The sequence below is a fragment of the Bidens hawaiensis genome, unplaced genomic scaffold (assembly GCF_021521415.1).
Source record: "Bidens hawaiensis isolate Kalapana, Puna unplaced genomic scaffold, B.hawaiensis_p1.1 tig00042877_1, whole genome shotgun sequence".
Classification (NCBI taxonomy): domain Eukaryota; kingdom Viridiplantae; phylum Streptophyta; class Magnoliopsida; order Asterales; family Asteraceae; genus Bidens; species Bidens hawaiensis.
The window spans coordinates 85,568-112,492 of NW_027497591.1; the positions used below are offsets into that span (position 1 = coordinate 85,568).

The following is a 26,925-nucleotide window of genomic DNA, read 5'->3' on the forward strand; positions in this document are numbered from 1 at the left end:
CAGTGTGACTCAACTAATGGCAAACGTATGCTTTATTGCAATTAACAGGTCAAAACAATCCTACAAGCAATTATCATAGCAACTGGCACTCTAATCATTCTGATCGAAATAAACCTAAACTGACGTTGTGCACAATCATACTAAACATCAATACTCATAGATTAACATCAAAGATAGTTACAATCAATTCGTTCTTAATACATGAAAAAAACTGAAAGATACAATACTCTACATCCCGAGTATGACTCGAAGGAACTAGCAGCGCGTCGGCATCTCTCGAGCTTCGGGTATGATCTGGTAGGACATGTATGATGCTTGGAGATGATTGGAACTAATGGTGGCTCTCCTTGCTGCTCTGAAAATCGCCTAGAAGGTGAATGATCTCGTCTAGGGTCGTCCAAATGTTTTATAAAACAAAACCCTAACTTTCACGATTCTGGGGACCATCGCGTAGCGCGATGGTCTCCTCCCCTGGTCCATCGCACTACGCGATGGACCAAAGTCAACGCTGCCAAATTACAGGGCATCGCGTAGCGCGATGCCCCACCTTCAACACCCATCGCGCTACACGATGGGTCTCTTTTCTCAGCAAGTCCAAATGACTGCCTCGGTAAGCGTGCTGGACATCCCGGGTCTTCATTCCATGCTCGTACATGTCCAAATTAAGCGCGTTAAGTACCTGTGACCTGAAACACAATAAACACGTATGAAGTACCAAAGTTCCTAAACTAAACTAGTAAAATAACTAAGTTAACAAACTAAAATATGTACAAATAAACCGAACATCACATCCCCACACTTATCTTTTGCTTGCCCTCAAGCAAAACTCTAAAGTAAACATTAACCGCCATCATAGGTCAACCAATTATCACCATTAATACTTGCAAGGTTTAAGGTCATTCCCAGTTTCCCAAACTGACACTTTCTAGATTGACAACCCACAAATAAAGTTAATGCTACCATAAACTATATAATCGCCCAGACAAGTGTACTTTGTTTCCGGTTAGGGCATACATGTTCACACCCTTCACACTATCAACACTCCACTCAGTTTAATATCTGGACTAGCAAAAGATGTGCCAGTATATGTCTCTGCCCTCAAATACCTAATATGAGTTACAACTTAATATGCTTGCAGGTCAGTCTTATCTCCACCCATTAACCACCGGTTGCATAAAGACTCGAACTAAGGGTTTTGCTGTGGCTTAAGTTCGGGCGCGGATTGGCTTATTTAGTGACTCAGGTGGATGAAACCCAGTTAAACAAACCAATATACAGACTCACGAATACAAACGAACTAGATACAAAATCAACTGCTATTTACATACTCAACTGCTAATAACAATTGAAATACTGAACTGATAACTTCTTTTTGTCTTTTTGCTGATTTTTTGATTTTTTTAAACATCAATAATAACTGAAATGACTGATAATTACAACTCAGAACCTGACAACTTTACAACTCGTTTAACTAAGTACAAATCGATATATATACAACTCGATAACGAACTGGATTTCATCACACGGATAAAAATAAAATAAAGGTCAAGGCTGAAATGGTGTGTAATATTCAGTTTAACAAATGAAAAAGGAATATGGTCCAAACGGGCTCCCTAGGGGATAATGTCGGGTAAGGAATTTATTTAGTGAGGAAAATATGTACGAAATGGCTTTTCTAAATTCCTAATCTCCATACAGGTAGTGGTATTAAGATCTTGAAAAGTATGTGACAAGCAAGTTCTAATTCTGTAAAACATACCGGTTTCCCTCAATAAATGACAAGACATGTTTTATATCTATTATATAATATGTGTATTAAGTATAGGGGCTAATCTCACAATATGTCTGGAAATATGGGCTGCCGATATGAAACATGTATACCCGTCCCCTTGACTCGTTATCCCGGCCTAAACGATTCCATTTTCAACTTCTCGTTTTAAAAACATTTGTCGGGAAAACTATCGAGAAGCTGAAAAACCAACCATGACCAAAAACCTCTAACTTGGCATTAATAGCAATAAGTGACAGTTAACAACTTAAGTTTCTGAATACTGTTCGAGGTACTATCGGGTTAAAAATTTTCAATTTTTCCCCATCCCCACACTTGAGGTTGACATTGTCCTCAATGTTAAAATAATAACACAATTAATAATCATTTGGAAGACGGGATTGAACTGACAGTTTGACCACTTAAAAACTCGGGGCACAAATGTGATGAACTGAAGCAAATTATACAATTTCAATTCTAAAAGCTAAAATAAAAATAAAATTTACAAAATAGTTTATGAAACCGAAATCACCTGATAATAAAGACAGTGCAATGCTAAACTCGGCCCACAACTCTCAACACACTCATGACACACGTATCCATCTCCGACCAATAATGAATAATCAAATCTGCACAAATCTCGAGACATGTATAAGCAACCACCCACAAGTATAACGATTTAGGTCTTTCGAAAGTTGAAATTATTATATTATAAAAACATTACTGAGCCGAGTTATTCAGTTTCATAAAAAATTTTGTTAACCAATTAAAAATAAAAAAAAAAACTAACTCACTTTCGTAGAAATCACGGTTGCATTTGGCGTATGCAACAAGCCCTTTAAACCCCCCGGTAGCCCGGGTGGACGAGTGAGGTCTCGTGAGGGTTTATAGTGAACACACCCATAAAGTTCCAACGGCAACACAAATATACATACAAATGTAAAAATCAAATATAGCAGATAAGGTGGGAGGGTTATTATATATAAATATTAATATATTATTATTACTTATTTATTTTAAATATTTATTTTTTTCGGTTTTTTTTAGAGATCCGAGAACCCATCGCGTAGCGCGATGGGTTAGGTAAGCACAGGTCGCGCTACGCGACCCAATTAATTCAAATTAGGGTTTGGACCTCATCGCGTAGCGCGATGGGGTTGGTCTTGGCGTCATCGCGCTACGCGGTGACGTTAGATGTCAGGGAAGTCCCAGCCACCATTGCGTAGCGCGATGGTGAGCTGTCCAGGGCCATCGCGTAGCGCGATAGTTCCCAGTGAACAGAAAGTTTTCGCTGATTTGTGGTCGGGCATTTTCCGACCCAGTTACTTTTCGACATCCCGACAACACCCTGAACATGTTTCTGAAGTCGGAATTTGCAATACTTACCTGGAAAGTCGTGAAATTAACCAACTACTTACCGAACCTCCATGACACACACTGCACCGAAAGCCTCCCCACACTTGAGATATGCTGCACAAAACTCGAGAACAAAGTCAAACAACGACTCAACGAAAAGAAAATAAAATGGAACACACTTACAAACCCCGGGTTGCCTCCCGGTCAGCGCTGAATTGCATGTCTACAGCTCGAAAATACCTCGAATGCTTCAAGTATTTTCAATAACCGATGAAGTCACCATGGAACTCATCGATTTCTTTTCTCTCCATCCCTTCCTTGCTGTCGGTTTCTCACCATCTTTCATCTTAGTGACTGTCTCGTCCCATCCTTTTCTCTTCATGCTACTTTTAAGCTTGTTCCTGTCAGTTACAAAATATCCCTCTCTTGTATGATTTGTGCATGATGGTACACACTTGCTAACAAGAGGGTTAGTAGCATTTTCAAACAATAATAACCGCTTAACACGGTTCCCGCACTTAATGCCCAAAAATCCCTCAGCACAGTTAATTACCGCATGTGCTGTTGCAAGGAATGGCCTACCAAGTATGACTTCAGATTGTTTAATATTACCATTAGCAGAATCAAGTACAAGGAAGTCAACTGGGTAACAAAATTCATCTACTTGAACCATTACATTAGTGACCATGCCCCAGGCTTGTGTATGAGTTTGATTCGCCAACACCACGGTGGTGTTTACACTTTCTAACGGGCCAAAATCATACTGATCATATAAACTGCCGGGCATGACACTAACACACGCTCCAAGATCTAGAAGTGTCCGATCAGTTTTAAAATCTCCAATTTGAATTGATAAAAATGGCACTCCCGAGTCTTAGAGTTTACTTGAGGTGGTATTATCCTCCATCTCCTCATCATCCGTGTTGGTCAATTTGGCATATAAACATTTTTCACAAGTGCAATTTTCACAAAAAGTTGATTTATCTGTCTTTAATTTCACTTCATTTTGGAAAACCATTTCATTTTGACCAACACATTCATTCTCATCACTAACATCATTTACCACCGCCTCATAAATCTGCGGTGGTGATTCAACATCAACACAGGTAATTTCAAAATGAGGTACAAGACTTACCGCGTTGATGTGCACACCATTACCTTTCATAGAGCTTGAACTGGCATGTTGTGGGTTCACGGTGGTCTCGCTCAGTAGTTGACCCGCGTTCTTCTGAAATCTTGCCACGTCTACTGCGAGGTGACCAATCTGCTTTGACATTGCCTCTGAAGACTTATCCCTTAACTCGAACTATCTCTGCGTCTCCTTCTGATTATCAGACACAAGCTTCAACAATGCATCGAGGTTTGAATGAATTGACTCGTCTGGATTTCCTGAACTACCCTTCTGCTAGTCCTGATTCTGATTACCCGACGAGCTGTTACCCCGGTAACCATCTCTGTTATCACCCCGACTATTACTCTGACTGTTCGAACCCTGCTGATAATCGCCCTAGCGGTAGCTGTTCTGCTGTCGGTTCTGACTGGACCCCTGAAAGTTTTGACTCGATTGACTCGCAGCATTCCCGTATTCAAAATTCGGGTGATTCCTTAGGCCCGGGTGATAGGTGTTTGAATCAAACCCTTGGCCCTTGGACTCCCCGTACGCGTAACTAATTTCCTCCTCGTCGGTATGCTCGTCATCATCAAACCCGGGACAATTTTCAACCTTATGCCCCAACTCGCCACAATATTAACAAACCGGGAATTTCACCCCAACTTTACCAACCTCTTTCTTCTTCTCCTTTCGATAACCCGCGAGTTCTCATTCCAACTCTGCAATTCTGTCTGACTCGCTCGAGGATGATTTAACTGACCTGGTAGTCCTAACTTTTTGTCTTCGTTCAGCTGCTGCTTCTGACTTGGAATCCTCACACATAAACTCAAGGAAATCCCAATCATCCTCTTCTGGTTGGTTCAACAACATCCCATTACATGACGATTTCAGATACTTTCTGTCCTCGTAAGTCAACCCGTCAACAAAACGCTTCACTAACTCCCACAACTCAATCTGGTGGTGCGGGCATTTCCTGATCATCTCCTTATAACGAATAAATGCCTCATGAAATAACTCACCCGGTGACTGTGAAAAATGTCGAATCTCCATCCGGGCTTCTACTGCGAATAATACTCGTTAAGAAAAACCTGTTGCATCTCGGCCAGCTCTCAATACTGTGCATCGGTAGCGAGTTGAACCAGTGTTTTGCCTTGTCTTTTAATGAAAACTGGAACAACCACAACCGAACTTCATCCTGATCATAAGTACCGTCACCAATAGACCCGCAAATAGCTGAAAAATCTGACAAGTGTGAATACGGGTCTTCTGATCCCAGTCCGTGAAAATGGGGAACTATGTTGATGGAGGACGGACGGGATTTAAATGCCGGCTGTCCCTGAACACGCACCTATGGGACAATCGGTGATGCACTATCTGAAATAGCCGGTCTGAACCGACTGTTAACACCCTGAACCGGAGGCTTGTAATTCCTTTGTCTGGCTCTTGGTTCCTCAAAACCTCCCCGATTAACCTAAATCGGCTATCTCTGTTCCTCCTGATATCTCCCTATACCACCTCGATCAAAATTCCTGTTCCTCCACCTGTTACCTCTTACCCTAACCGGTTCCTCAACCCATCAACCTCTTCAACACGCAAACCCGCATTATCATTTCTTAGCCCAAATTCCTCCTCATCTCCCTTTTCTTCGTCTTCAGTATGGATACTGACATGGTCAAAATCTTGAATAATCGGCTGTCGGTGACGAGAGGTATTGTTCGGGGCTGATGGCCCGGGTCTGTCATGGTTTCGGTTTCGGTTTCTGGAGTGTCGGGCTGAATTTTGGGGTTGTTGATTGGTGTTTATTGGTGGTGGTAGGTCATTATTCGGTGGGTTTGGTTCGGGTTGGAAATCATTAATTTCGGGTGGTGGGTCTTGGTTTTGGTTTTGGTCCTGGTTCTGACATTCTATATCTGGCTGTCTGATCTGAGCTCGGTTCTGCCGAGCTAAACGTTCAATCTCTGGCTCGTAAATCAGTGGGGACCGTCTCCCTGAATGGCGGGTGTGCATAAACTTTTTACCTGCACAAATAACACACCCCGCGTAAAATGGGAAAATAAAACTAAACTAAAATTAAAAACAAAAGCTAGTTTAAACTAAATTAAATTAAGAAATCAATTAACACAAAAACACTAAGCGCACTAATTCCCCGACAACGGCGCCATTTTGGTGCTAGACTGTCGCTATCTAGTCAAAAACAATTAAATCTAGTGTCCTAATCACCTTAAGCTAGTCAGGGTAAGTAGGGTGTCGAACCACGAGGAGTATGTGGTCAGTGTAAAGTGTAAACGATTCCTATCATTATGAAGTAATTCAATTAAAGTGCTGATCACACTAGCAAACAATTTGGTTTTATAATAACTAAACAAATAATCAAAGATTCAATCAGTAAACAAAGCAAATCACACCCGAGAATCCAAGTACGTAACTGATGTGCTAAAAGTAGTTATTAATTTATTAACTAAATAAACGCTAATCTAGACACTAAGTAATAATTCTAGACTCTTAACTTAACTAAAACTACTAACCGGCAAGTGAACCGGCCGACTCTAGTACAGCTAAGTAAGTCCGGATATCGAACCCACGAGACTCTTTAAATTACGTTGACTAGCTAAATTAGACTCAACTACAAACACGACTATTTATTTCTTATTATTTATTAAAAGAGGGGTTTACTAAAAACTAAAACTAAACTAATTAATAAAACTAAAGACGACTTGACTTAGATCTTAGACTTAATGCAGATGATGATGGAAAACCACCTAGGCTAGAATCCCCAATGTTTTAGTTATCACTTAATCAGAAAATGCTTATTATGGAACTGGGATCATAAAATATTCACTTAAAAGAAAACCCAAACAGGACCCTTGACCTTTCTCAAGAAGACACATATGGATTTCTATTAAATTATTAAAAATACCAGTTTTATTATTAAACTTTCTTACGGTTATCTAATTAATTATGAACGAGTACCTTTAAAATGAAATCCTGCCTTACAGCGCGGAAATCAAAGGCAATTTAATAAATTTATTCGACATTAATAGACAAAGCTAAAAAGTCAAACCTAGACAAACTCCTTACAAATAACTAAATCTAGCAATCTTAATCAACCAAGACCTATCAAATAACCTATCACCTTAGAGCTTTTTAGGTTAGCCGCACACTTTTATTTATTTTATTAATAATATTGTTTATATGATCTTATTATAAATCAATCACAAACTAGTCAAAAACACACAGTAAATGACCTAACAGAATCCTATGACAGACGATCACTAAAGACTCTGTGAAACAATAAAATTCACCAAATAAAACCAAGCACACATATGCATCAAATAAATAATATTAGACTTTTTACTAATTCATAAACCCATAATGAAAAGCAAATCCCAAATAAAATAAAACGTCAATCAAAGGTTCATCATAAGCCTAGGCAGTCTAAGGGTTTAGTCAACAACCATACTCAAGGCCAAAAGATAATAAATAGGTTCAAACAATAAATTCATAACAAAAATAATAAATTCAAACCAAATAATAAGGGTGTTTGGATGAGTTGGTGTTGAACCCTAATGCTCTCCGCTTAAATCAAAGTGCTAGCTCTCTCTTTTTCCTCCTTGCCTTCTCGTTTATCTGGTCCTTTCTTCTAGCGGCTGTGGTCCTCCCTCCTTTTCCTATCGTCAAACACCCCTATATATATACTTCTTGTGAGCCGACCTATTGTTATATCTTGGGCCTTTATAGTGGGCTGATTATATTGATGATGCGAATCTCTTCACAAATTTGAGCACCACATATTGATTTCATCTTATTCTTTTTGAAGTCACTCTCAACGTTTGCAACATATGTTAATAATTTAAAGTGCAAGATATAATAATTAATTACTTACAATTTTCACAAAACTTAATTACGTGCTATATTACCATTATATATTTCATTTAAGCTCATTGACAATTTCAAACCTCTAAAATCCAAATATGAGCAATATAAGAATAATATTCAATAAAAACATGACTCAAAAGTGTTTAATAGTGTAGGAAATATTTAATAAATAATATGTATATTTTAGACCACATCAGTAACCTAACAGCAAACTCATGCAACTTAACAGATAAACTATCTTGTGTCAACTACAGACTGACTAACCGGTTAAACCTTAGGCATCCACCCTCGCTAACACACGACACTGGTATCAAACAATCCCTGCCAGTGTGACACAACTAAGGGCAAACGTATGCTTTCTTGTAATTAACAGGTCAAAACAATCCTACAAGCAATTATCATAGCAACTGGCACTCTAATCGTTCTGATCGAAATAAACCTAAATTAACGTTGTGCACAATCATACTAGATATCAATACTCATAGATTAACATCAAAGATAGTTACAATCAATTCGTTTTTAATACATGAGAAAAACTGAAAGATACAATACTCTACATCCCTGGTAAGACTCGAAGGAATTAGCCGCGCATCGGCATCTCTCGGGCTTCGGTTATGATCTGGTAGGACATGTATGATGCTTGGAGATGATTGGAACTGATGGTGGCTCTCCTTGATGCTCTGAAAATCGCCTAGAAGGTGAATGATCTCGTCTAGGGTCGTCCAAATGTTTTATAAAACAAAACCCTAACTTTCACGATTCTAGGGACCATCGCATAGCGCGATGGTCTCCTCCCCTGGTCCATCGCGCTATGCGATGGACCAAAGTCAACACTGCCAAATTACAGAGCATCGCGTAGCGCGATGCCCCACCTTCAACACCCATCGCGCTACGCAATGGGTCTCTTTTCTTAGCAAGTCCAAATGACTGCCTCGGTAAGCGTGCCGGACATCCCGGGTCTTCATTCCATGCTCGTACAGGTCCAAATTAAGTGCATTAAGTACCTATGACCTGAAACACAATAAACACGTATGAAGTACCAAAGTTCCTAAACTAAACTAGTAAAACAACTAAGTTAACAAACTAAAATATGTACAAATAAGCCGAATAACAATCTTATTGTGATCTCCACCTACAAAAGCCGAAAATAACATCCATAACAACAAAATCCGAGATTAAGGTGGCTTGGTGTGATATCCTGCTAGCACCAAGTTGATTTATCCAAGAATAGTTGTTAGATCCACTTCTTAAGGACTTACAATTGGTATCAGAGCTTGGGCTCAACTAGTTGAGGTTCTTGGATCAAAACTTTGGGTTTTGATCTTGTTAAGTGTGTGAAGAAGTGTTTGTGTGTGCTCACGGTTTGTTTTAAAAGAAAAGATCTTCAAAAATACCTCAAAACTACATGGGTCTAAGACAGAAAATGTGTTAAAAGTGTGTTCTTGGTAAAAACATAAAGGTTCAAGGTGTTCTTGTTATGATACTTGATTTCGGGTGGAAAAGATGTTTAAATTGACTCTCATCGCATCATCCTAAAGTGGGGGTAGTTGTACTAACCTTTGACAAACTGACAAGTAGGTGAAACTGTGAAAGTACAAACAGTTTCCAAGAAAGATATTGTTTCTAGAAGTCAAAAGAAATCGTATGAAAAATAACTCGCATGACCTTTGACTCGCATCGCACAAGAAAATTTGAATCGCATCGCATAGGAAAATCAAATCGCATCGCATAGAAAACAATTCGCATCGCATTGAAATTCAAATCGCATCACATTTGAATTTCACTCGCATCGCATGTCAAACTAATCGCATCGTATTCCATGTGATTTGTTTCCTGAATCATTCGCATCGCATCTCATGCGACTTGTTTCTTGAAACCATTAGCATCGCATCATATGCGATTTGTTTGAACTTTGTTTTCTATTCGCATTTCATGCGATTCCTTTGTTCTGTTCTTGCAAAATTTAAATATTTGAAGACTTTTGAACCTGTTTACATCATGTCTACCGACTTCGAGTTGTTTAAGAGTTATCTGCTACTTGAGAATCAGGCAGGAACAACAACCAAGCTTCCAAAATTCATGTCCTTAGAAATTAATTTTACCGATTTCAAATGGAGGTTCAAGAATTTCATTCGGTTGACTGATTCCCCTTTGATGAGATGTTTTGAAATTGGCCCACATGTTCCCATGACGCAAACCATTACTGGACCCGAGCCAAAACCCGTTGATACTTATGATGAAGATGATAGGAGGATGTTGGAAGAAGATAAGAGAGCATTCCTTACTCTCACGGTATGCCTATCCAATGAAATCACTGAAACTCTCAGAGAGCACACCACTGCCAAAGGGTTATGGGAAGGGCTGGTTGAAAAGATTGAAGGAAATGCAGAGATTCAGGACTGTAAAAGAGCAAAATTGAAGGAGGAGTTTAATATGTTCAATCATCTTTAGGGTGAAATGTGAGTGACTTGATTAAAAGATTTGAAAAGTTGTTGGCACGAATGAGAGCTGCTGAGGTGATCATCCTAAACCCTAAGATAAACCATAAGTTGATGAATTCTCTACCATATTCATGGAATAAAAATACCGTCAAGATCAAGAGAACAAAAATCTTAATTCTATCTCAACCACATATTTGATTTCTAAAATAAGTCCTTTGATTTGGATGATCAAATGAGAGTATGCAACCACCTGAGCTCTCTGAACCAAGCATGAATCAACACTGGTTCTGCAATGACCACTGCCTTCCTCAGTCAATCTCACCAAAACATATATCCTGTGACCACACCCAAGTTTGCCTCCACAGTCTCCCCTTTGAACACTGCATTCATTTCTGCTGGTTATCCATCTGCTTCATCAGATTCAAGTTCAGCTCAAGAAATGGTAAACAAGGCAGTTGAGCAAGCCTTAAAGGCATATGGGATCAATTCATCTTCTAATAATCAGTCAAGTTCAAGCTACTCTAGCATCCTTCCACTCCTTAATGACTAAAATATCGCGTTAGTTCATGCTTTCTTGTCTAGTATGAGGAGTTGTTGCAAGGAAAAATTCTGCCCCCGTCATTTGAGCAAGGTGATCTAAATGACATCAACAAAAAGGATCTCAAGAAAATGGATATCAAGTATCAGATGACCATGGTTGTCCGCAGAGCTATAAATTTCATGAAGAAATATGGGAAAGACAGCTTCAGAGATTCGGATGGCAAAAGAATTGATTTTGATAAGGAGAGGCTTCGATGCTACAACTGCAATGAAATGGGCCACTTTGCCAGGGAATGTAACAATGCGCCAAAGCCAGCAGATGACATCCGAGCTAGCAAGATTTCTAACGGGGAGAATAGTAAGTCAGCTGGGAAGAGACATGTGGGACAAAAACCAAATCAATTGGTCCCAAGAATTGGAGGAAATCCCCACAAGGGCACTTCAAGCTCAAACTCAAGATCCCTTGTCTCTCAAGCAGAAGTCTCAACTGAAGTAGACTGGGATGACCAATTTCAAGAACTCAAGAACCCATTGAACATGACGGGAATGCCGGTGGTGATGGCGGTGATAGTGGTGCCGGTGCAGCGGGCGGTGGTGGAGCAGACACACAATCCGCTCCATATGACGATGAGCCACACGATGCCCCCGCTGAGACCGAGGCTTCGAAGAAAGTACGAGATCAGGATGCCGGGCTGGATGATTTATTTAACGAGTTGTTCAATACAGGGCAGTTTGCAGGTATTCTTGATTCTCTTGAGAAGAACGGAGCGGCAGAGGAGGATGACGACATCAACTATTCGCCAAATCTAGAAACGCCTCCAACACAAGATCAACCTCCTCCTTCTACACCCGAAGCTGAACCTGTGGTTGCCCAAGCTGCAGATTCGTCATAGAAAGCCAGCAAAAGAAGAAGGAAGACTTATTACGTGACGATTCGTGCAAGCTCATGATGTGGTCTAAAATATATATATTATTATATAAATATTTCCTACACTTTTAAATACTTTTGGGCCATATTCTTAATAAATATTATTCTTAGTTGGTTCATATGTGGGTTTTTAAAGTTCTTAGAGATAATGAACTAAAATAGAGTATTTTTGTTAAGCTCGAGACCGACGAGTGAAGATTCAAACAAGTTTTATTTATTTTGATAACTAGTCTTTAACAAAACTAATCATATATTGATTATTAATTTAAAACTATTTATTTACATAAAGAAAAACAAAAGAAAGAAAACCAAAAATAACAAATATAAAAGTATGTAACGTAAAAAAACCACTATCTCATGATTCATTTAGTTTGTTGTGGTGTTAATATATATTATTGTTAAATCAACAAGTGGCTCAATTTTAATTTAATTTGGTTACAGATGAGTAAGAGTAAAGGCCGGCCCAAGTGGAAGAAATTTTGTTTAGCTTTGCAACAAGTCAACAGACCCAAAACATTCTTGAACCGACAACAACAATTATTAAAAGGGCTTGACAATATTCAAGAGGAGGGTGAAAAAGATAGATCGACAGGAGGAATATATTGCAAGAGAAAGAAGGAGAGAACAAGGGAGAGAGCCCTTGGTTCGAGCAAAAAGCGTTTGGGTTCAACACCTACTCATCTAAGCATCATTAATAGTCGGTTTGAATTTATTATTTTCATAATGGATTTATTATTTGAACCTTATTTATTTTCTTTGTTTTTGAGTATGGTTGTTGGCTAAACCCTTAGACCACCTAGGTTTATAATGAATTTTTGTTGATATTGGATTTTAGTTTGGATTTTGTTTTTGTTATGGTTTATGATTAAGTAAAAGGTTTATTGTTATTCTTTCGATGCATATGTGTGCTTAGGATTGTTTGACGAGTTTTATTGTTTCACAGTTTCTTTGGTGATTGTCTGTCATATGATAGGATTCTGTTTGGTCATCTACTGTGTGTTTTTGACTAGTTTATGGTTGATTTGCAACAAAGCCATAGGAACAATATTAATAAATCAAATAGACCTAAGTGTGCTGCTAATCTAAATAGCTGAGAGGTGATATATTATATGATAAGTCTTGGTTGTTTAAGATTGCTAGATTTAGTTCTTCGTAAGGAGTCCGTCTAGGTTTGATTTTTCAGCCTTGTTTATCTAGTCGAGTGAATACTTTAAACTACATTTGATTTCCACGCTGTAAGGTAGGATTTCTTATAGAGGTACTTGCCATAAAATTAATTAGGTGACCATAAGCGAGTCTACTTAAACTAGTGTTTTTAAGAACTTAATAGAAATCCATAGGTGTCTTCTTGAGAAGGGTCAGGGGTCATGTTCGGGTTTTCTTTAAGTGACGATTTTATGATCCCAGTTCCATAACATGCAATTTTCAACTAATTGACAATTTATACATTAGGGATTCTAGCCTAGGTGGTTGTTTGTTATCATTTGAATTAAGTCCTAAGTTAAGTCATCTTTAGTTTTATTAATTAGTTTTAATATTAGGTTAATCTTAGTTTTAAGTAAAACCCCCCAATAATAATAATAAATAGTCGTGTCTGTAGTTGAGTCTAATTTAGCAAGTTAACATAATTAAAAGAGTCTCGTGGGTTCGATATCCGGACTAACTTAGCTGTACTAGAGTCAACCGGTGCACTTACCGGTTAGTAGTTTTAATTAAGTTAAGAGTCTAGAATTACTACTTAGTGTCTAGATTAGCGTTTATTTAGTTAATAAATTAATAACTACTTTTAACACATCAGCTCACGCTCACTCAACTACAAGTATCACGATGATTCCCTGATTGTCTATACAAAATATCACAGGTATAGTACTTGTTGGGCATTACGGAGGGCAAACGGAGACCTCATCTACCTACACTCAATAGAGATGCACTCTCTGCCTGAGCTGGACATGAACTACTTCAAAAAGGCTGTAGGAGATGGGGTTGGTGAAAAGAAGCATGACAGCTGGTTTAAGCATCATATTGGCAGGGAGTCAAAGTTGGATTACGCCAACTTTGAGTTGAATAAAGGCCGGAAGTACAAGAATCCAAATGAAAGAGACCCGATCACTGGTAAAAGGCGAATAATGTGGAGGTATGTAGCTCCTGAGGAAAGTCATATAATTTATCATGGAGAAGCGTTTCTGCCAAATCTTCTCCATGATTTCATCTGCTGGGAGCTAGACAACGAAACAGGTAAGGACGTCATTTACTGCAAAACAATGGAGCCATTACGAGTATATGACGAGCACAAGTAAAGTATATGATGAGCACAAGTTAATGGGGCTTAGCAAAGAAGACGTTCTGAAGCTCTGCAACTTGCCCCTGCCTACATTGGAAGATATCGGGAAACAAAACACCGACAAGATAGTTGAAGCTTTCAACAAGTTTGTTCGAAAACTTATTGAGATTCCACTTTCTGAAGACGGTACTTTGGAGTATGATACGGACTGAAAACGAAGACAAACAACAATACTAAATACTAGAGGTTGGACCTAGTTTTGTTTATCTAAAAGTCTTTTGTATTGTTAGTTAGTTTGGCTTGTCTTTGTAATAATGTAATTGGGCCTAAGGCCATTGTACATAAAAGCCTATTAGGCCATGATATAATACACCCTTGTCTCATGCATGCTTCCCTATAAATAGGAAGCATGTACATGAGACATGCAAGTTTTTGTCAAAACAAGTCTCATAATCTTATCTTGTGCTCTCCACCTACAAAAGCCGAAAATAACATCCACAACAACAAGATCCGAGATCAAGGTGTCTTGGTGTAATATTCCGCTAGCACCAAATTGATTGATCCAAGAATAATTGTTAGATCTGCCTCTTTAGGACCTATAGTAATCGACCTGTTCAAACGGGGGTATTTTAAAATGACTAGATTTGACCTGTTATTAAGTTGGTTTTCATTATGGTCGGCCTATAACCAACCTAGTTAAATGAGGTGGTAAAGTGGTTAAAATACATGTGAAATAGGAGGTAATGGTTAAAAATCCTATAAAGTTTAAAAGGTTTAGTCGTTCAAAAAAAGAAAAAAAGTGAAATGAAGGTGTTTCAAACAAATTGGAGACATGTTAAAACAAATCAACACTAACATAACATTTTAAGTTATTAATATGAATCTAACTTTTTTTTACTAGTTATATATGATGTTGCATACATACTGAATAAAAATAAAAGAAACTGTTTAGTACATGAAGAAAAACAAAAGAAGAAAGAAAGCATTAATTAACAACATTCCATATTTTTATCTTTTAACTAGTTTGGAAATATATTTCATGGTTAAGTATAAAATGAAAACCCACTTGAGTTGTGAAAATTCTAGAAACTCATTCTCAATCACATGTTTTTAATTAATATTTAAATCTTGTGGTCCACAATTAAAGGGAATAAAAAATGTAAATATAAATATAACTTTTTCTCTTTCCTAAAAACATATATAAAATTTAGTAAAAAAAAGTTAAAAAATAGCAAAACATTTTTTTTTGATGTTTCGATATTTTGTATTAAATGTTACAACATATATTACATGTAACAAAAAAAAACGACGTTACATAGGGTTTTCGCGGGTTTTCACAACTCAAATGGGTTTTCATTTTAATCTTACCCTATATTTCATTATCGGAAAACACATACAAATCAATGTATTAAGTTTATAGATCTTTTTAATTATACGATAACTTTTAAAAGCATATTATATTTTATAATAAAAAAGTAAAACATAATAAATAAGAATCTATATCTATACCCTCTAATAAAAACTTACAATGTTTTGCCACTTGTCATTTCTATATTAATTCTCACAATTTAAAACCAACTAAATCTTTAAAATCCTTCATTGCCATTTATTTGTTAATTAATAACTATTAAATACTAATTTGAAGGATGCAAGTAACTAAATAAAGTAACATCTAGATTGTTTTAAACACTATTGTACAATGATTGTCTCTTAACATGCATGATAATTTATTGTTTTTTGTATTTTGCTTAATAATTAAGTATTATTTTTTCATCAATAACCCGTGTAGTACACGGGTCTCAAGCTAGTATAACAATACGTAAGCAAACCACAAAAGTATAATATCTAATTAAGTACAAACCTATTACATCAATCTAGTAGCTAAAGTAACGTACATTGATTTAGCCACACTACCGAATTTGAAATTTTTAGTTCGGGTTGAGCTCATGTAAATCTGCCAGAGAGTGGTGAACCGTCTTTGAGAGTCTTGACGCTGTTTGTGGAAATGTAGTTGGATCTTTAATTCCCTTTCCTGGATTAACCCATCCACGATTAGTGTTTGGCGATCTGAGTTCTCTGACAATCTTCTCCTTGTGAAGTATTGATGCAAACCTATAGTAATTAAATACATAGATATATTTTATGTTAAGATAATCATGTTTATAGAGCAATTAAGTTGAAGAAATTGTAAATATACTTTTTTAAAGCCATCTCATTAGTAGTGTGATGATAAGGTTCGCATATGCCCGTGCCTAAATTTACCCTGGTCACTGGCTTTTTTAACAACCTCTTGCCTACTTTTGCTAGATTCTGTAAGTTTTCTTCTGTAGCCAAATCCATGGAAGCTAAGTCTCCACTTAAAGTGTCATCCTGCGAATTAAATTACAAAGTAACAATATTTTATATTGATTAGTTTCATTTCAAGGTAACCCAAAAGCTAGCGGCCACTTATGTGGACCAATAAAGAATGTAAAAAGGGAAGTAAAAGGATAAACTTAAAAGAGGACGCAACTTCTTTTCTTTTACTATTTCCTGACAATGTATGTGAAGGGATTTTAACCGTCCCCAATTAATTGATGTTTCAATTTTGAAGTTTTTTTATGTATCTTCTGTATTTTGATTTTTATTGTAAAGCATGTGAATCATAGGCATATAATTCGATCATTTGCAGGTTATTTGGTGTCTAATTACATTTATACATGTGAATTTCAAATTTGACATTATAATATTCAAATTTAGAACCTACTTGTTTATTGTGCTTCCATAGAATCAATTAAATAATTAATATAATTTTCTTTTATTGATATGAGGAAACCAAATGTTGTGTTTCTTAATTATGCATAGTTCTAAAAGGATGCCCCTTGGTAAGTTTATGTTGATCTCTTTGACTCTTTTTTTCTTCTTGTGCAGTAGCTTAATTTGAAAAGGTTTCAAATACTACTAAAAAGAACTTTACAAATACCTGAATTCGTAGATAATTTTCTTGTGAATGAAGGGCTTGGAAGACGGTAGAGATATGATAGTCAACCATGTCATCACTAGCTTGAGTAAAAACATCCACCAATGGAGTCGAACCACCACCAGCCAACCACCCTAAAACGCCCCAACTAGATGACTTTGTAGCATCATACCTCTCTTGAAATTCCGGAGACCCAGTCCCCAATGACAAAACCAGAAACCGGCCATAGTCCATTTGCTTTATTGGGAAAAAGTTGGGGCTACCCGTGGTTATTTCCTTAGTTATTTCGCTTATTGCAACCAAAGTCTACAAAAATATATAACGTACCACATGGTAGAATTAGCATATAATCTTAATGTCACACGTTTTGTGCTAATTATATCAGATTTTCTAATGTCATGTGATACATTAAGAAGTTACATGCAAAAAGTAAAACTTCCATATGATGCATGTGCTCGTGTGATCAACGCTATTTTGTAGTCGTAAATTGTATCACAACATTAGGATATAGGGGCTACTGGATTGTTGGCGGCCACCCCACCGTCAATGAGATTAAATTCTTTAAGTAAATTTCCTTCAGAATCTTGGGTCTGAAAAGAATGGGAAGGAAGATAAGTTGGGGCAGCCGACGTTCCAATGCATATATCAGATAACTTGGCATCAAGGCTTGGGTTCTTCTTTAACTGATCAAAGAAATACAAATATATATTAAAACTAATAGCAATCAAAAAATTTACGAAGATATATAAATGAAATATAACTTTCTATCATGAATTAGAATAAAATTTGTGTCATTTGAGTAACTAAGACAATTTATGAGTTTAGGTGTAATAAAGTACTTGAAGCCCGATATGCATAATTGGGTTTGTGGTTAAAATATGAGCTATAGTTGTAATTATATCAAAAAAGCATTGTTTAGGGATGTTTCTCTAGATAATGTAATAACTAGTTTCAACAACTGAAAACACGTAGAGAGCCAATGCAAGGATATTGTATTTATATTATGCATTTTCTAATAACAATTGCGTAATTTGATTATGTACGTATTTATAACTTGAGTGATCCGACCCAACGCGGTCCAAAAAGTCAAAAACCTAGTGGCAGACAATCGAGTACCAAAATTTCTGACATCCACTGGATAAAGTTTCTAGGCCCGTAACAAGGTAGATACCTGGTAACTTGAGAAGATCGTTGGTTGCAGACATTTGATATCAAATGTTGGAATCACTATATTTGTTAATGTTTCGTGGAGTCGTTTTTCTTGCAGTTTTTCTTGAATAATCCTATGTAGGTGTTCACCATCGTATCGTGGTCCGGATAAGGCTCTGATAACTTTTGTAGCCGGAGCCAATGGATTGCTACATAATTTGCAAACTTTAATAATTAAGACGTCAGAAGTTACAATTAGTCTATGACACAACTTATGCATACCCATCGTGTGGGAAAATTTTAGGACAATGTTCAAGATAAAAACTTTTAACATCCTTAGCCGCAAAAATCGGACGGCCCTCTTCATTCGGAGTGGTTAACATAGCCGTCACAAGACCACCGGTGCTAGTCCCCGTGATTACATCAAAGTATTTTGCAAGTCTTGCATTATTTCCATCTAATATCTGTCAGGTTAGTTTCAAAAAGTCTTTAAACTGATACTTTTACAATAAAATAAGAAAAAAAAAGATGAGTTTAATGTAACCATAATCTTAAGTTGTACCTGTAATTCGTGTTCTAGAAACTCAAGGATCACGCTTGGAATGATTCCTCGTACTCCACCACCGTCGATGCTGAGAATCGTGATTAGATTTCCATATGTTGGTGGCTGCAAAGGTGATCGTGGTTCTTCCTTAAAAGACATGGTGAATCTTTGTGTGAATTTTGAGATGGTTTATATATGTGATGTTGGTATATATAGGCAGTGGAGATTTGAAATATATTTGTGGAAGTTACATGGCTGCAAGGCATTTCAACCTTATGGGTCAAATGCTCTCTTTAAGTTTAACAAAGAAAGGAAGTTACTTGGAAAGTATTGCCTACTAAAATATTTGTCACAGTAAAGATGGCATCCAATGATTGTAAGTTTATTGTCACACACATTAAATTAAGTTATTAAACACAATACTTTATTGTGAAAAGTGAAAGTAGCCAACTTGATCACCAACTTTTATTATTTATTATTTGTAATATACATGTGTATAATCTATTACCGCATTAGTGTGTATAGTTATATATAATTATTAATTTTGTTTTTAAATAATAGGAACTGGTCTTCTAAAAAACTATCTGGTGTTCAAAAACATAAAAAAAAGAAAATTAGACGATGCAATAAAAAAGTCTCAATTTACAGTCAAGAATGCTAAGGAAGCTTCAAGAATTATCGGTTAGCTGTTATATTTATTATTATAACGTTAATGTCGTTTAAAAAATATTAGCATATATATTTTGTTACTCGTTAAAGCCAACAGGCCTTTTTATTTCGACTCAGCCATAGCATATAAATTCTCGGAGACGCCATGTAGATAAGATATTAAAATTTTGATAAGTTAGCTTTCATATTAGCGAAGTAGCATGCATGACATTCACTCAAGAGAAAAATAATGCTTGTGCGCTTTCCGCGTATTTATTAGATCATGTATAGTGGTAAAGCCTTATTCTTGAATACTCTATGACAGTTGGTGTTCCAGTATTTAACAATGGGGCTTTTTGCAAAAAAATAGTGTAGTGTTAAAAAAAAACCCCTTCAATCATTAAACCATGCATAGTTGGAGAGTTGTGAGTGACATTTTGGCCCACAACTCTCTCCTACACCCCCTTAAAGTTGTGGGTGGCATTTTGGCTTTTAAAGTTTTGTATACGACGTTGCAGCATTAATGTTTGTGAGAGAGATAGGGGAATAATTAATGATTGCAGGAGAGTTATGGGATTTTTAGAGTTTTTTTTTACCAAAACAGGAAGAGAGGAAAAACTATTTACCAAAATAGATGATTTTTAAACTATTTACTAAGAGAAAATTACTGTTTGCGTATTTGTGGTTTTAGGGCGGAGACACAATGAGTCCTCGAAAATTTTTTTTAACTGGTTGAGTCCCCGTGGTTTCAGAAACAAACAATTTGAGTCCCTGTGGTTTCAGTAAAATGAAAGTTTACCCTGAAAGTTAAGTAACGAAAGGACTCAAATGGTTCATTTTTGAACCACATGGACTCAACCAGTTTAAAAAAATTTTCGGGGACTCATTGTGCCTCCGTCTTAAAACCACAGTGACGCAAATAGTAATTTTCTCATTTACTAAAATTGTTGATTTTTTGAAACTTGTATCTCTCTTCTAATCTTAATGGGTTATGGATAGGAAAAGATTTAAATTGTTCTTAAAAAATAATAACTGATAAAAGGTCTAAACTAAAATAAATTAAACACATATTGTTTCATCATGAAGTTTTATCTGAAAAAGAGAAAACAAAAAGAAATCGTTGATTTTTTTTTCGTTATAAAAGTATCCGTGAAAGAAAATATTTTCAAACACAAATGTTGCTGTGTTTATAAATATCATTTTAGTTTCTTTCTAAACATTTTTGTTATTCATTTAATATTTAACTATGATAATAGATTTTTTTTTTTTTTTACTTTTCCCTTTTAATTATGTATTCCCAAAATAATTTTTTAGAACAACATTTCCAAAATAACTAGCAAAATACAGACGACAAGAATTAGGTTGGTATTGATTTGGATTGTTATGCTATCGGCACTTACTATTACAATTGAAAGAGAAAACCAAAAAATAAGTCTTGATATGATTGAAAGATATCTACACAGGTTTTATTTCGATCGGGAAAACCACATAAATGAATACCCGAAACTGTTGTTGTTCGATTTGGTTCATACGGTACGGGACATCTGAATAGTTTACGATAAAAAATATTGTTCAAAATCAACACATTTTAAAATTAATAATAACCCCCCCCCCCCTCCCCCCTTATTCAAAAAAGTTCAAAATATTTTATATTGATGTTATAATTTCTTTCACGCAAAAATACAAATAAAGTAATTATACTCTCTATATAACTAATTCTATAAAATTTTGAATGAAATCAACATGAACAAAACTAATTGAGTCAACAATTCAGTTTACGGAATATGATTATTAAAAAGGATTTACGACAAAAAATGACTTAATTTTGATAAAAATACAAAATGTTTTTATTTTATTAGAAAACTTTTTCTTATTTCTTTTAAATATAAAATTTTTTTATATAATAACCCATTAAGATTAGGAGAGAGAAGTACAATTTTTCAAAAAATCACCTATTTTGGTAAATATTTTTAAAATCACTCATTTTAGTAAATATTTTTTCCTGTCACCCTATTTTGGTAAAAAAAAAAACTTGGCCTTTTATCACTACATCATTTTTTGTAAAACTTTGGAATGCTGGACCGCAATGTTTCACACAACACCCCTATGTAGAGAGTTTTGACAACATATGGTCTTACTCCCACAATCAAATATTCTCAGCGTTCGGTACAAAATTTCCAAACCAATAAGCCCACCTAAAATGTTTCGTGAGGCAGTTTTCTCTTTTGTTTTGGAGCGTTTTCCCACATCACAACGTCTCACTACATTTGGTATTAAGTATAAGCAACCATGCTAGCGTTTTGTGTCGCGTACGAATGTATTTTATACAAGTTCAAGTTAAACTTAAGAGACTTTTTTTCTGTACAGACTTAGAATTTATGGGCTTTATTTTATTCTAGTGTAGAAAGGTTATGTGATCGGTATAAAAACTTTTGATTTATCTATATCTTTGTTGCATGTGCTACTAAAATATATTTCATTAACATACTAAATATTTCAATCGATGACCAACAACATGGAGTACAATTCAACGCTCATGCAAACAATCATATTTTATGTTTATTTTTCACACGCTTGTGATTGCATGAGTACCTTTCTTATTAATTTTTTTTTTTTGGAACAGCGAATTTCATTAAAAAACCAGCAAGAAGTTAGAAAACAAAACAAACAAACAAAAAATTACAAGCGAAAGTTACAACAATCTTTACACAAGAAGTTTTTGAAACGTGAATGATTTTTAATCTAAAGAAAGCTTAACGATTTGATATCCTCAATGGTTTTTGAAAGACAAGCCGGCTTGTTAGAGAAAATGACCTCATTTCTAGTCTTCCAAATGCACCAATACGCCGTAAGAATAATGCCATTCAAGATCTTGTTTTTGTGAAACCCCAAATTAGTATCATGAACTTGAGGAAGGTCACGCACCGTAAAAGCAAAAATGGAGGAAATATGATACCAATTGCTAACAAATTGCCAAATTAACGTGGTAAAGTAACAAGACGTGAGGAGATCACTAGATTCTTCATAGTCTATGCATAATCTACATTTCACCGCACCCACCTCAATGTTTCTTTTGGATAAAGCAACTAGGGTCGAGAGCCTATCCATTTCCGCTTTCCAAGCATGAATGTTTACCTTTTTTGGAACCCAGCTATTCCACTTCAAAATAAACGAAGTAGACGAATTGGATATTTTGAACAAAATCTTCTTCATAGAATCCCCCGAAAAAAACTCCGAAGGGATTGTTAGGCCAAACCCAACTATCCGGAGTATTAGAAAAGGAAGCTTGTTGCACCAAATTTAAGCATTCCGAAAATTTTCTAGCTTCATTTTCGGATAAGTTCAATCGTTTCCAATGCCACTTCCAAACCGTGGCGTTACCAATTTTCTCATAACGCAAAATAATTAAACATCCTTTATCTCTTTCGTTTAGAAACAAATTAGGGAAAAGAACTCTAAGAGGTTCTTGAGCTATCCAAGGTCGACCCAAAATCTCATTTTATCACCCACTCCCATCTCCCCTTTGATAAGGTTGCCCAAATTTAGATTGGAAAATGCAAGATGATTTTCCATTTTTGCTATAGTATTCCACGCACCCAAAAGACGTTTTGAATGAGGAAGGATAGGCCAAGACCTATTAGAAGAATGTAACGCCGAAATCACCTTCTTCCAAAGGGCGTCCGGTTCATTCTTGAACCGCCACCACCACTTGGTAAGAAGCGCGATGTTAGCGTCTCTAAGAGGGGTGAGACCCAAACCACCCGCCTCTTTTGGAGAAGTTACCCTATTCCAATTCACCCAACAAATTTTCCTTTTATCTTCGTTACCACCCAAAAAAAGTTTCCCCTTTTAGCTTCAAGTTGATCGATAATGTTATAAGGTGCTTTGAAAAGGGAGAAAAAGTAAGTTGGTAAAGTTTCCATTACCGCCTTGAGTAACGTTAGCCTACCCCCGACCGATAACACGGGAGCCTTCCAAAGAGAAAGCCTTTTATCAAAGGCTTCTAAAACCGAATTCCAATTAGAAATGCGATTCATGTTTGCACCAATCGTAAGGCCCAAATACGAACAAGGCAACACGTCTGGTTTACATCCCATCAAATTGACCAAATTCGAGACTTCCTCTAGAGTAACTTTAACACCCATTAGTTTCGATTTGCAAAAATTAATGTGCAGCCCCGAAACTAAATAAAAACACCTCAATAAACGAGTAATATTGAGAACGTTTTCTTTTGACCATTCTCCCACTAAAATGACATCATCAACGTATAGAAGATGCGAAATAGTAGGGCCATTATTAGGTAACGATATGCCACGAAAAATACCCCTCTCGGTGGCCTTCTTGAACATGCAAGAGAAAGCTTCCATTCCAATAATGAAAAGAAAAGGCGAAATAGGATCGCCTTGCCTCACCCCTCTTTGAAATTGAAATTCAAAGGAGGGAGATCTGTTAACGAGCACCGAAGACCTAGCCGAAGACAAAATTCCTCGTATCCAACCTCTCCATTTGGAAGGAAAATTCATTTGCTCCAAAACGGAGTCGATAAATTCCTAGCTGATATGATCAAATGCCTTTTCAAAGTCGATTTTAAAAAGCATTAATTTGAAATTTTTTTTCTTAGCCCAAGAAATAATCTAATTAACAATCAGAGGACCATCAATAATATTTCGACCTTTTAAGAATCCCGACTGAGAGTCCGAAATAATTGAACCCATCACCTTTTTAAGCCTATTGGTAAGAACCAAGGAAATCACTTTACTAATCGAACCGATTAGATTTATCTGGCGGAAGTCTTTAAAACTGGAAGGATCATTAACTTAGGGAAACAAAGAGATAAAAGATGAACTGCATCCTCGAGATATAGATTCCGAATCGTAAAAATGGTGCAAAACCCGATTGAAATCCGGGCCTAAGCACTCCCAATATCGTTTTATGAAACGAAAGTTAAAACCGTCTGGACCCGGAGCCCGATTATCGCCACATTCCCAAACTGCGTTTTTAATTTCTATATCCGAGAATGGTTCAATAATGGAGGCCGCCTCGTGCTCGGAAAGCCGATTAATACCAGCACGCACTAATTTAGGTCTAGAGCCCATTGGCTCCTTGAAACGTTTCCCGTTTGATCAATTTCGGATTTCTTATTAATTAACTCCGCCTAACTCCACATATAATTGTAAAGAAAATTGACACTTATATATACACACTTGTTAATAAACGATATATATTTTATATTGAGATATTACTGCTTTATATTACATAACTAATCACTTAATTAGAACTTAAAAGAATCAATGAACTCCATAAACATATTTTTAAATAGTTTCTTTTTTCAGGTTATATGTAATGAAATATATATACCTCTTCACACATATATTATCATTCTATGCAATAAACTTTCTGAGTTATCTTTGATGTAATTGTTTTCAAAACTTATAGACTAAGAAACTGGTGATAGTCGTCAGCAAAAAGATCCGATAAAGGACGAAATTCGGGCATACTCATGTCAAGTGTGGTGATAGCGCGGCACTCGTTGTAGGTTTGCTTCTTCAGGTAACAACGTCTGTCAGTAATAAGCGAGGAATTACAGACGCACTTTTAGATTTACCTTTAGCTTTTTGCAAATAAGAATCCTTTTACTGGATTCCCTCAGTGATTCTCTTAGCCGATCAGTCGCTAATCCGCTTCGATCAAAACTGAAACTTTAATAAGTAAATCACTATTAACTGTTTCTATCAATGTTGAAATGTACGTTATTCAAAGTTTAAGGTATGAATATATTCTGAATCAAGGTTATAACAAAAAAAAAATCGATAACACTTGAAATATTATTATTAAACCGATAAAACATTTAGTATAGCTATTAGCATTAGCTTTAAGATGTGTGTTTAGGACACACGTTAAACCACCTCATTAAACTAATAAAAATCTATAATGTGTTTTATTCTGGATATAGTAAGGGGTGAGGACTCTAATTAGTTTAAATGAACACGCTAGCTATTGGAACAATTAATTATAACCAAAAAATGTTGATTGAAAACTTGGCATATGAGAGGATAGACATCCAGTGGCGGAGCCACTCTATCATCACCGGGTTCGGTTGAAGCCGGTTATTTTTCGGTTTTATATATAACATGTAGTGTTGAATTAACAAGCGAACCCATTCTTTTTCGGCGAGCGAACCAAATATCGTTTTAAAAAAGTATTTTCGAACCCATTGATTATAAACAGTTTATTTATATTTTTTAGTAACGAATATTCTTTTTATAAAATATAAAAAGCTTTTAAAAAACTATAAAAATTATTAACAAACATTATATATGGGCCAATAATACCCTGTTACCCCATATATAGATTAATAAAAAGCCTAAAATACTCATAGAATGGGTCAATAAGCCCAACCCAGTTAACATTCTTAAACATAATACCTATATAAAAAATAAACAAATAAACAAATAAAAACATCGGCATCGACTCGGCAACTGATCGACTTCTTTCTATCGACCAGATGGCCATTGCCTTCACCGTTCGCCTCAAGGTTTCAACCATCGCCAACAACCAATACATGTTGGTCTATCATTTGAAAAATGCTTTTGTTCAATGAAGCATGTGAAGTCAGATTTGCGTAATCATTTGGGTGACAATTATATGAATGATGCTTGTAGTTGTTATATTGAGATTGAGTTCTTTTTCAAAGTCACGATTGAAGATATTTTTCAAAATATGAAAATACGTAAGGAACAATTATAATATGCAATATCTGTTTATTTGATGACTTTGTATTTTATTGAATGCTATTTTTTTGGCTCCGTCACTGTAGACATCACTATCAGTTTCATATCACAATTTATAACAACTTACAAGTACATGAATCATGATCAATTTTAACCATTTTTTGGGATAACGTGTGTTAGTGTGTTTTCTTCTATCATCAAGGCAAGAATTCAAAAAAAGTCCACAAGTTTAAATTGGCAAACCAAACACATCAACTGGATTTGGTTAACTTTGAGGGTGCGTAAGTAGAGCAAGAAACGTATGAGGATGACATTGAGTTGACTTAGTCTAATGAGTTTTAGAAAAATTACATCAAATAACTGTTGAAGATATTTGTTCATTATTAGTATTAAATAATCTAATGCAATTCAATTGTTTTATTTTTCATGTGAGTTGGACTTTATAACGCACAGGAAGCTGATGGCCTATTATGGTTCAACTGATGGGCTAAGTGGGCCTGGAACAACTGATGGGCTTGGAATTGATCAGGCTTTTAGTAAGATAGAGATCTACTGGATGCATGCAGATATATAGACAGTCAACAGAGAGATTT

At 36.0% G+C, this 26,925-nt stretch overlaps 3 protein-coding genes across 3 annotated transcripts; all 3 read right to left on the minus strand.

Moving 5' to 3' along the window:
- Positions 1–16,229: 16,229 nt before the first annotated feature.
- On the minus strand, positions 16,230–19,112 carry LOC143593867 (patatin-like protein 2). The gene is made up of 7 exons (XM_077073348.1): positions 18,972–19,112; positions 18,692–18,873; positions 18,432–18,618; positions 17,779–17,943; positions 17,264–17,566; positions 16,499–16,671; positions 16,230–16,413 (listed from the first exon to the last, which is right to left on the minus strand). Exons 1-7 carry the CDS (start codon positions 19,110–19,112, stop codon positions 16,230–16,232), a joined length of 1,335 nt encoding a protein of 444 aa, XP_076929463.1.
- A 3,231-nt stretch (positions 19,113–22,343) lies between these two features.
- LOC143593862 (uncharacterized) lies at positions 22,344–22,709 on the minus strand. The gene has a single exon (XM_077073345.1). The coding sequence runs from the start codon at positions 22,707–22,709 to the stop codon at positions 22,344–22,346; it is 366 nt and encodes a 121-aa protein (XP_076929460.1).
- A 686-nt stretch (positions 22,710–23,395) lies between these two features.
- LOC143593863 (uncharacterized) lies at positions 23,396–23,968 on the minus strand. The gene has a single exon (XM_077073346.1). The coding sequence runs from the start codon at positions 23,966–23,968 to the stop codon at positions 23,396–23,398; it is 573 nt and encodes a 190-aa protein (XP_076929461.1).
- Between the last annotated feature and the right edge of the window lie 2,957 nt (positions 23,969–26,925).